This window comes from Balaenoptera ricei, chromosome 2, assembly GCF_028023285.1.
Source record: "Balaenoptera ricei isolate mBalRic1 chromosome 2, mBalRic1.hap2, whole genome shotgun sequence".
NCBI lineage: Eukaryota > Metazoa > Chordata > Mammalia > Artiodactyla > Balaenopteridae > Balaenoptera > Balaenoptera ricei.
Window position 1 is genome coordinate 161,642,682 of NC_082640.1, and position 12,107 is coordinate 161,654,788.

Consider the following 12,107-nt stretch of genomic DNA (forward strand, 5'->3'; position numbering starts at 1 on the left):
CCGCTTGCCACAACTAGAGAAAGCCCTCGCACAGAAACGAAGACCAAACACAGCCATAAATAAACAAATAAATAAATAAATAAATAAAATTAAAAAAAAAAAAAAAAAAAAAAGATAATGTGATAATTAAATAAGGTAACGTATAATACTATATATAGTAGTGTTATATAATAGTAACATATAAATAAGATAATATAATAACAATGCTTGGCACCCAACAAACTCAGTAAGTGTTAACTGTTGTCATCAGTCATCAGTCTTCCTGTGACAAGCAATGGGGGCAGGGGCCTGGGAATGGACTCTCCCCTGAGAATCGAGGGTGGATGTGTGGAGCCCAGGCCGAGTCACCCAGTGTGGCTTGTAGAGAAGCGGGGGTGAACACCAGGAGGGGACTGGTTGAGTGCGGAACTGAAGGACTGGGCTCTGAAGGAAGGTAAGGATAAGGAGACAACGCCCTTAACCTTGAAGTCTCCACCTGTTTAAAGAACAGACGGCTTCACGTGAGGCTGAGCGATCTTAGCGACTTGGCAAGCACCACACGGAGAGGGCCGTGGTTCCCCTCTTGCCAAGTCACTGACTAGGTCCGGCGCATCCCTTGCTGCAAAACAGGAGGCCAGGGTGCCCTTACTCCGAACACCCTGTCTCCACAAGGTGAGAGGTGAGGGAGGACACTTAACTCTCAGTGTCCGGAGTTAAAGCTTTGTTCTGCAAAATGGCCAAAGTAATCAGCAAGTGATGGAGTAGCTCTTGAAAAGAAACCTGGCATTTAATTAACTTTTCAAAGTGCTAGTTCAGCAACCTCTATGTTTTACATTTTGAATATTGAACAAGCATCTCTAATCAGATCTGAATTGTTTCTGGGCCTCCCCCGGTGGAGAGCACCTGCTGAGCTTTTACGAACAACACAGAATCCTGAGTTTCAGGAGAGCCAACTCAGAGTCACTCGGGAATGGAGCCTTCAGTCTGTGAGGCCGTTTGCTTCCTCCCCTCAGCCTGTAGGTCAAGTCAGAGTTCATGAACGCTTCTGTAAGAAGAAAGCAGGCAACTCGGAAGGACAAGGCAGCAAGGCTTACATTCTGCTGCTTAGCGACAGAGAGTTCAGTCTACTCTCTGCGATGAGGTTTCGGGCACTGGTTCTCACATATGTGACTGGGCTTCATTTCTAGAAATTACTACCTCAGGGGGCCTGTGGTGAAGCCTAGCACACCGGTGCTGCAGAAGCTTCCCAGGTGTGATTCTCTTGTGCACCACTGGTTAAGAACTCCTGGTGTAAAGGATTCTCTCCAGCTTTCAATTAGCTATCTGTTGCCTCCTGTAAGTATGGAAAACCTGTGAGCACAGTAAATCCAACCAAATGTCGGGGTGACCAGGGGACATCTAAAAATCAGCGGGTGTCTGCTTTTGAAAGGGCTTGGGGCAGTGGGTTTGGGAGAGAAGGATTCTCGTTTCAGCCTCGTCACTAACCAGCTCTGTGGTGTGGACAAAGCACACAGAGCTTTGGTGGATTGGTGCCCACTGTCCCAATCTATCGGTATATATAAAATGGTGCTCCTGAAGCCTGCTTTGCCTCTTTTCCAGAGCTGATGTTGATAGGCATGAAAGTCTCTGAAGGCTCCCCAAAAGTGCTCTATCTCTGTACAGTGGTCTCGCCAGTATTATAATTGTCAGGTTCCCAAACCCTCTAACGGCCACTTCTGGGGAAAGAGGCACGTGGGCCACGGGGGGCGGTAAGAGACCAGAAGCCCAGGGTGGAGCTGGCCACAGCTCTGCAGTCCTCCTGCCACAGGTCTGGGCCAGCTCACACCGTTTCCCCGGAAGTGTGTGATGACCCAGAACCTGCAGTCCTCTCCCTCAGCCTCCACCCACCTACACAGTCTGTGGGAGGCGGGGCTTTAGCCCACATCCTTCTTGCGTTACCTACCCTGCTGGGCAATGACAGACCACCAGGTTTTCATTATTTTTTAACCTGTCACCAGCAATTTAAAAATGTGCTCTGCATCGTGACTGGGTATATCTGTATATAAAACTGAAAAAAATTTTATGTAACATTTATCCTTACTATTTGCAGTACACTCTCTTCACTGTTCTTTGCTATTGAAAAAAAAAAAAAAAAGACAAAAAAGAAAGGCTGGTGGTGATCCTCTAAATTGATTTCATGGCTCACTAATTGTTCATGACCTGTGGTTTGAAAATCCTTACGCTAGATTCCATGTCACTGCATGGCCTGAGGTGCGTTTGGGGACTAGGCAGGTAAAGTAAGTCTGTGGAGCGGGGTGTTATTTCAAAATAGCACGTTAAATTATATCACTGAGATACATAGACAAGTTATTTGCATATTCACAGTTCTATAAAGAAATGTACTCTCTACCTGCTCTCCTAAAGCATGCTTCCCACTTCCTTTTGCTTTCTCACTTTTGGTAGCTGCAGAGCTACAGGAAACACTTCACTAGCCTCTTAACTTCTGTAAGAAAAGCAGCAGTGCAGGTTCAGCGGTAAAGAGCTAGTAGGGACCCCCAGGTGCCAGGAGGGTGGGAGCTCAGGCTTGGAGGGGGTGGGGCACAGCCCAGCTTCCCTGAGTTTTTCCTTGTGGGAATGCAGGCCCAGTGTGGCCAGGGTTTGTATTTGAAGAATTCAGAAATCCGGATTTTTTTTGTACGAAATCTCCCAATCTGGACAACAAATTCATGTTAAAACAGAAAAAAATTAAACCAAACCAAAATAAGCAGCGGTGTGGTGCAGCCCAAACTTATCTGCAAGCTAGGTACAGCCCAGAAGTGGCCGGCTGTTTCAAAGGCAGTGTTTCCTGATGTTTCTCCAGGGCCCCGCCCAAGTTCCCACTAGGCTTTCCATCTCCCAAGCGGAAGGCTCTCCCAGAACCTGCTCTTTCTAGCAGACGGACAGACAGACAGACAGAACGCCCCCTGGGGCATCCCTGCCCTCCATCCTTGAGGGCTGTCTCCTGTTCTTGCTCCTTCCCTGCTGCGGGAGGATCCTGGGCTCCCCCTAGGGTGAGAGGGAGCAGGACGTGGGCTCAGCGGCAATTATGCTGAATATGGACCTCAGCCCCTGTTCGGATGATGAGTGGATAAATGGCAATTAATCAGCCTTCCCCCGGAAGAGTAGGTTATCATTATTGTTTCCTTCAGACAAAATCACCGCTCCTTTTGCCCCGGCACATGGCTTAGGAAGGCAAGATTCTGTCGTAACTCCTGAGGGTAGTCAGAGAGGGAGCTGCCCCTTCTGTACAGCAGGAAGGCGCTGGCCTAGGCTGCCCAGCCTCTCGAATCCCGTTATTCTTCTCTGACCCCCGTTTCCATCCAAGCTCTTCTGCCGCTAGTGACATATGACTGGCTCATTCGGACAGTGGGTTCAGAGTTCAGCCTCACCAGGACAGTTAGAGGCAGTGGTCCCTGGGAACTCAAGCCGGGAGCAGAGCCTCCCCTCCACACAGACAGAAGGCGGCCGTGCTGGCGGCGGGGGCCCGGGCGGGTGCTGCATTCAGGATTCCTTTGACTTCGACTTAGAACAGGTCATAAACCTGGGTCATCTGACATCACCACGGTGGGGATGCCCTGGGTACCCGATGCAGTTTACCTTTGTGCCCCACCTGCTGCCCTGAAGGTCCCACCCGCCCCCCTACCCCTAGTTGCTCCATCTCTTCAGTCAGCCCTTTAAGGGTCAAAAACTGCAGCCTAGGAGGTCCCCTCAGAGTTGTTCCATACTGTTCTTCCAACTTTACCTACCTATTCACTTCCCCCTCCCTGACTTCAGCCAAAATTAATCCTTTCTTCCCTCCTTCCTTCCTTCCTTCCCTCCCTCCTTCCCTCCTTCCCGCCTTCCTTCCCTCCTTCTCTCCTTCCTTCCCTCCTTCTCTCCTTCCTTCCCTCCTACCCTCCTTGCTGCCTTCCTTCCCTCCTTGCCGCCTTCCTTCCCTCCTTCCCTCCCTCCTTCCCTCCTTACTTCCTTCCTTCCTTCCCTCCTTCCCTCCTTCCTTCCCTCCTTACCTTCTTCCTTCCCTCCTTCCCGCCTTCCTTCCCTCCTTCCCTCCTTCCCTCCTTCCTTCCTTCCCTCCTTCCTTCCTTCCTTCCTTCCCTCCTTCCTTCCCTCCTTCTCTCCTTCCTTCCTTCCTTCCCTCCTTCTTGCCTTCCTTCCCTCCTTCCTTCCTTCCCTCCTTCCTTCCTTCCTTCCCTCCTTCCCTCCTTCCTTCCTTCCCTCCTTCCTGCCTTCCTTCCCTCCTTCCCTCCTTCCCTCCCTCCTTCCCTCCTTCCCTCCTTCCTTCCTTCCCTCCTTCTTGCCTTCCTTCCCTCCTTCCTTCCTTCCCTCCTTCCTTCCCTCCTTCCCTCCCTCCTTCCCTCCTTCCTTCCTTCCCTCCTTCCTGCCTTCCTTCCCTCCTTCCCTCCCTCCTTCCCTCCTTCCCTCCTTCCTTCCTTCCCTCCTTCTTGCCTTCCTTCCCTCCTTCCTTCCTTCCCTCCTTCCTTCCCTCCTTCCCTCCTTCCTTCCTTCCTTCCCTCCTTCCCTCCCACCTTCCCTCCTTCCCTCCTTCCCTCCTTCCTTCCCTCCTTCCCTCCCTCCTTCCTTCCTTCCCTCCCTCCCTCCCTTCTTTTACTCTGTCTCTTTCTTAACAACGCAGTTATAGTCTAACTTTCATGGGAAGTAATCTATTTAGACTTAGGTTTATGATTCTACTCTTTGGGGATTATTTGCCTTTTGTGGAAAGTGCTGGTTGGCCCCCATGCAGCTCTTACTGGGAGGCCTTCTCGGCCTCCTGGCGGCCATTATGATGCTGCCACCACCCTTTGCCCTTGATCATCATGGTGATTGATTTCTGACTTCAAAGAATTCATAGAAAACAAATACTCTGTTATCAGAAAATTTCACACATACGGGAAAGTTATCTCCGTGTAACCCACACCCAACTTTAAAAATCTTCAGCGTTTAGCCAATCTCATTTAGAAGACTTAAGATCAGTGTTTCTCAGAGTATCAGTAGTGACCCGCTTGGATTAGAATTACTGGGAATTTGTTTAAGATGCATGTTCCTGGGCTCCCCCCCAAGACCAACTGATCCAGAAATCTGTCGTTGCTGGGCCCAGCAATCTGCACGTCTGACAAGCTTCCCAGATGGTTCTTAACGCACGTTCGGGTTGGGGAAGCAGGGCCTCACATAGCGTCTGTGTGCGAACAGACTTCCTGCTCGTGGAAGGTCTTACTTGCCCACCATCACTCACAGGGCCTTCTGGTCCTTCACGTGGAGGAGACAGAAAGTCAGGCCTGAACTGAGCGGCTAGTTCGCCCCCTTTTGCTCACGGGAAGCTACACGTGTTAGCACAGCAGCTTCAAATGAGACCCAAGGCCTCAGTCCTAAGCAAGTGCTCTGTAAATTGGTCAGTTAACTGTTGAAAGGAAGGCACCATGTCATCTATACCCTTTTGAGTTTTGAGCTTCTCACTCAACTTGCACTTAAGCTCAACAATTTAATTTGGAGTCATGCTGAAATAAGGCCGTAAGAAGGCATTACTGTAATTTTCTTACATTGGTTGTGGGCCTTGGTCTATAAAGAGGAATCCAGACAAATAAAGCACTTGGGTTATGCTAATTTGCTCCCACTTTTGAAACCCCCCTCCAGCATGCCATGTCAGTGCCGGAGACTAGAGGGTTCTCATAAACCTTGTCTCTCTTTTTTCCAGGTCAGGAAGGAGGGCTTCTGAAGAAATAGAAGAGTATGTGTCCAGTATTCTTACAACATCCTGTGGTGACCATAGTCAACAGTGCGGTCTGGGTGGTCCTCATCTGTTCAGCCTTTATTGAACACAGCATTCAAAGACAGACAGCAGGAAGCTGCCCATGGGCTGGGGCTGGAGTTAGGAACACTAGTCAAGGGTTCGGTTAATGCTGCTTCCTCAGCTGAAGGGCTGGACTCTGGCATTGATGCCCATGTCATACCTCCCACCGCATGGTTTTTAGAATTGTATGTTCAGGTATCAAGAGTACTGACCCATGGGTTCTGCTTTATTGACGCAGATGGGCAGAAGCAACTCCAGCCTTCTAAACCTAGCCTTCTCCTAAGACTTATATCAAAAAGAAAGAAGGAAGGTTTCTAGGTAAAGATGGAATGTGAAGGTAGGGCCACGAATCTCATACCTGCGGGGTGGGTGGAGCCTCCTATCACGGTCGGTGTGATGTTGCCTGTGGGATGGAGCACCGCATGGCTTGTGCGGCCGTACATGGCAGACCAGCTGCCAAATCAAGTCTGACCAAGTTGGTGGAGGGGAGTGGGTCCAGAGGCATTTTCATCTAGGAGAAAGAATGGAAGCAATAACAATACAGGGTTTTCACTTTCTGCTTTCCTTTCCTTCTTTTTGGGGGCAGTCACCGCCTCAGACAGCAGAGCCTGGATGGACCAGATGATGGAGGAGGTAAGATGTCCTTGGGGAAGTCAGAAGGGCTTCCAGAGACGTCCCAGAGCATTTCCTGAGCTACAGTTAAGGCGCCATTTGCTGCAGGCTTACTGGAAACATCCCCTGTGGCCTCATCCTAGCCGTTTGTTTTGCATCTCTGCGCCTTGCTAAGTGCTACTGCCCCTGCCTAGAATACCCCACCTTCTTCTTTATCCACTAATCCTCTTTGTCCTTCAAAACGCAGCTGGAAGCATCACCTCCTCTGAAATGTCTTCCCTTCCATCCCACCCTTTCTCTGAGTCTGATGTTCTTTCTCTGCGCCGGCAACCTCCGGGGCAAACTTACATTGTAACACACCACCACGGCAGTAATAGCTAATACTTATCAGGTGTTTATTATATCTCAGGCACTGTCCCACCACTTTATAGATGTTAAAGCATTTCATTTCACAACAACCCTATGAGGCAGTACTATTATTATCCCCATTTTATAGTTGAGGAAACTAAAGTACAGAGAGGTTAAGTTGCCCATGGTCACAGAGCTAAGTGACTATCACACTTTAATTCTTCTTTGGCTTGACTGTTCTTCCCACCAGGCTCTAAGCTCCTTGATAGTGGACACCATGTCTTATTTATCTTTGCATCTCTCATGCACAACACAAAGTAGCCAGTTAAAGGCTGACATTGTAAATGAGGGAGAAACAGCACTTACATGTCCAGCAGCCATGTCACAGCCAAAACCTGTGTTCAGAACTCAAGAGAAAAGGTAAAGTTTGTGTGTACTTTTTACAAGAAACCTACTAGAGCGGAGGTTATCTTTAAGACCTAAATGATCAAAGCCTCTTTTTTAACCCACGTATTTACCATTTCCACACTATTCCTTTGTGCAGAATTCAGTTTCCATCTTGTATCATTCTCCTTGTGCCTGAAGCACTTCATTTAACATCTTTTTTGTAGAGCAGGTCCTCTGGCAACAAATTTTCTCAGCCTTGTTTGTCTGAAAATGTCTTTACTTTCCACCAGATATAGAAGTCTGGGCTGGCAACTCTGTTTTTCCTTTTAGCATTTTAGATACTTAGTTCATTGTCCTCTGGCTTGCATTGTGCCTGACGAGAAGTCAGTGGTTCTCCTTATGTTTGTTCCCCTGTATGCAGTATGTCTTTTTCTCCTGCTTTTAAGACTTATTTCCCCTTATTTGTTATTTTCAGCAGTTTGGTTATGATGTGCCTTGTTGTGGTTCACTTTGTGTTTATCCTACTTGAACTTCTTGAGTCTGTGGATTTACGGTTTTCATCAGATTCAGATAATTGTGGCCATTGTTTCTTTTTTTTTTTAAATTGAAATATAGTTGATGTACAATATTATGCTGGATCAGGTGTACTATGTACTGATTTGACATTTGCATACATTAATGAAATGATCTTCATGATAAATCTGTCCCCATACAAGTTATTACAGGTTTATTGACCATATTCCTTATGCTGTCTGTATATTACTTCCCTGTGGCTTATTTATTTTATAACTGGTAGTTTGTACCTCTTAATCCTCTTCCCCTATTTCACCTCACCCACCCCTGCTCTGGCAACCACCTGTTTATTCTCTGTATCTGTGAGTCAGTTTTTGTTTTGTGTTTGTTTTGGTGTTTAGATTCTGCACATAAGTGAGATCATATGGTATTTGTCTTCCTCTGTCTGACTTATTTCACTTAGCATAATACCCTCCGGATCCATCCATGTTTTCACAAATGGCAAGATATCCTTTTTTTAATGGCTGAGTAATACTCCACTGTATATATATACCGTATCTTTCTTATCCATTCATCTACTGATGGACACTTAGGTGGCTTCTCAAATTCCAGCTGCCTTAGCCCCCTAAACTTTGACCTCTGTCTCCTCAGCTCAGCCAGACCTCCCTCCCCATGCTCCACTTGGGGTTCCCCACCCCTGTGCCAGTGTCCAGGAAGCATCTCTAGGCAGAAGCCAGGATGACTGCAGGGCCCACTTCATTTGTTTCCCTTCCCTTGGGGATCACAGTTCTGTGCTACCTCTTGTCCACTGTGTGAAAACAGTTGTATCTTGTATTTTTTCCAGTTTTCTAATTGTTTATAGCAGGAAGGCAAGTCTGGTAACAGTTACTCTCTCATGGCTAGAAGTGGAGTCCCAAAGCCTTCTTTTAAATACCCTTTGCTTGCAACTACAAAGTGGAGGAGAGAATTAAATCTGTAGAACATGGATGATTCTCTGTTCCTTAGCTACCTCATAGGATTAGGGCGAGGGTCATATAGGACAATCATGAAATATTCCGGGATGGTGGTTAAAATACAGATTCCCAGGCCACCCACAAAACAGAAGTTGGAGTTGGGGCCCAAGGATCTGCATTAATTTAAGTAAGCTCCCTGGATAAATATTTCACACGTTGAAGTTTGACAACCCTGCTGTAGTGCCTCCAAAGCCAGGATTGAAGACTGGAGGGGGAGTTGTGTGCAAGACTACTTCTGCCTCATCTCCTTCCAAAGGGGTTTGAAGGTAGAAAGGGAGTCTCTGGAGGTCAGGAATTCAGCCTGCACTCTAGGAGTTAGTAAGAGCTCCGGGCCCGCTGCTCCCATCATTCTGCAGCACTTTGCTTTTCCATTATCTCTTATTGACAAGCTCATTTCTTTTTGCCAGATATTCCTCCTTAGCTCTGCTCACTAAATTCCTCTCAGCTGCCAAACTTCTCCACCCACTAATAATTCCCAGTGGCCCTGTTCAACAAGGTATCCTGCACTTCTTTTCCCAGAGTCTGCTTTCCCAGACGTGTTCCTAGGATGTCCTCTGCCAGTGCACACTGGCAGCTGTGATGCTCAGTGATTGGCCACACTTTGGGTTGGCCTGTCCTCACAAACGCTCTGTCGCTTCAGCCATTGGTTGCATAGGGCAGCAGGGCAACCACCCAGGAGGTTGTTCCGCGGACTCCAGGAGGCAGGTCCCTGCCAGACATGAACAGAGCTGTTTGGTGGTTAAGGTGCAGTGTGCTTGGAAATTGTGATGCTGATGAATCTGAGGTGCTCATTCAATTCATGGTCTACAGAAGGTTTATCTAACTGGGACTCTTCTCCACTCCTCTCCCCACCCCACCTTGGACCTCTTTCCAGCTCCCCTCAAAGGACCTCTGAAATCCCACCTTCTCCATTTTTTTTCAATGTGTGAACATGCTCCATTTCAAGGAGTACCTGTTAAATATTAAAGCAAAACCCTCTGAATACTGAAGTTTACACACATCACAGATGCGTTATTAGAAGGTTGTGCTGGCTGCCATCGTGACATCATCATGTTAGAATCAAATTGTTGCAGGTGTTTTTTTTTGTAAATTTATTTATTTATTTATTTATTTTTGGCTGCATTGGGTCTTCATTGCTACACATGGGCTTTTCTCTAGTTGTGGCGAGCAGCGGCTACTCTTTGTTGCTGCGCGTGGGCTTCTCATCACGGTGGCTTCTCTTGTTGTGGAGCATGGGCTCTAGGTGCGCGGGCTTCAGTAGTTATGGCTCGTGGGCTCAGTAGTTGTGGCTTGCGGGCTCTAGAGCGCAGGCTCCGTAGTTGTGGCACACGGGCTTAGTTGCTCCGCAGCATGTGGGATCTTCCCAGACCAGGGATCGAACCCATGTCCCTTGCATTGGCAGGCGGATTCTTAACCACTGCGCCACCAGGGAAGTCCCAAATTGTTGCAGTTTTAAGCAACTCTATAGGCCACCTTGTCCAAACCTGCCATTTGACGTGTTAAGAGGTTGAGGTTTACAGATTATTATACAGAATCTCAGGACTCAGAGGGGAGCTCTGATCTTCTGACTCTCAAGGGAACAGACACTCTGCTGTCATACCGTGGTGTCCACCAGCATCACTGCCATCACCAGTATTACCAAACATTTACCGCGTTGTGTAGTATGTTTTTTTTTTCTCATTTAATTCACAAAACAAATCTATGGGAAAGTTCCTTTAAATCAGTTTTATTGAGTTCTAATTTGCACACAGTAAACTGCACCCATTCAAAGTACACAGTGTGAATTTTTACACATGTATATACCCAGTTAAATCTCCACCACCATCAATATACAAAACATTTCCATCACGCCCAGAAGTTTCTCATGCCACTTTCCAGTCCACCCTTCCTCTGCCCCTGTCTCCAGGCAACTATGATCTGTTTTTTTGTCAAGATAGAGTGGTTTGTAGTTTCTAGAGTTTTTTATACATTGAATCATATGCATGTATGCTTCTGTGTTTGGCTTTTTCCGCTCACTGGAATGATTTTGAGATGCATCCAGCTGGTTGCATGTATCATTACCCTGTTCATTTTTATTGATAATATATGGACATAGCACATTTTGGTTATCTAGTCACCTGTTAAAGGACATTTCAGTTGTTCATTATCTCCATTTTAAAGATGAGCAGACCAAGGCAAAGAAAGGTAACCTTGCCAAAAGTCACACAGCTAGTAAATGACAGCATCAGGATTTGGAGGGCAGCTGTGCTCACCACTATATTACTAACGCAGCATAGCTCAGCACCAGGCTTGGAATGCAGGTCTTGGCTCCAGAGTCCTTGCTCTTGGCCTCTGAGCTGTAACAAATGGTACGACCCTGCGCTGTGTTGGCATCTCCTTGCACAGGTTGGTTGTGTCAACGTCAGTTCCCAGGTGTGTAAGACAGAGTGCTGGCATGACTGACGGGATGCTTAATACAGTTTCATTAAGGAAGGGGAGAAGAAAGATACTGTTTTCAGAGAATACCCCTACTATTCTTTTCCCCTTCACAAACTTGGAATGTGAAATTTGTGAATTGGCCTTTATTTTGGCTCCAGAGGTTTGACGCATAAAACCCTTTCTTGTCAGAGTGCACTTGATGTTACCTTCTAGGAGGTATGCCTCTTCCCTGGCATAAATCTGTTTTCCATGCAGTTATGCCTGAGTCCTGTAGTGGAAAATCAGTTCATATGTTCCACTTCACACTCGACTTAGTCCATTTCGCTGTATGTGAATGTTTAGAATCCATTGTGCAATAAGAATCATATGTTACATATAACTAGTTTCTAGAATTATCTTTGCTCAGGGAATTACTTGGTTGGCTAGTTAAGGCTGCTCCTTTGAACTTAGAATAACCAGTGGGTGGGGAGACTCCACGAAATGATTGCCCTGAACCATCCATGGACGCTCCTTCAGCAATGACATTAAACAGATCTCTGGGCACCTGTGAGGGAACCTACTGGTTCCCTTAATAAAATCACCTCCAGGTTCCTTGAGGTCATCAGTGAGGAGTGTTCTCACCTGGGAAGGGACTGCTCATCTTCTGGTACTTGGTGGGGGTGGGTGATTGACGAGTCATCTCAAAGGAGAAGATGAATCTCCAGGAACAGAGATGAGGAGCCAAGGTCCAGGGTCTCCTCCCGGCGTCTTGGAGGTGAGCTTTCACTGAGGAAAGCCAGGGGGTCTTCATGCAGTGCCTTCTGTGGCTAGTGCCGCTCCCATGCCGGACGGTTATGAGTGAGACAGCCCCTGCCCTCCAGGACTCTCTGACCTAGTGAGAAATGCCCGGTCTTCTTTCGTCCTCTTCTTTTATAGAAGACTTTGAGGAGCCATGTCTCTCGAGATATATTTCTCAGCATTCAGCCTCCCTGGATCACTCTTGATACATGGTGCTCCTTCTTCCCTGGGGAAGAAGCCGAGGGAGAGAAGAGAAG

General features: G+C 47.3%; 1 protein-coding gene across 1 annotated transcript in view; it reads left to right on the plus strand.

Moving 5' to 3' along the window:
• Window positions 1–12,107, plus strand: part of IFT43 (intraflagellar transport 43) — an 87,248-nt gene that overhangs the window by 57,804 nt on the left and 17,337 nt on the right. The window contains exons 4-5 of the mRNA XM_059914712.1: window positions 5,687–5,719; window positions 6,369–6,415. Coding sequence (XP_059770695.1) covers window positions 5,687–5,719; window positions 6,369–6,415 — 80 coding nt within the window. The remainder of the gene's footprint in view (window positions 1–5,686; window positions 5,720–6,368; window positions 6,416–12,107) is intronic.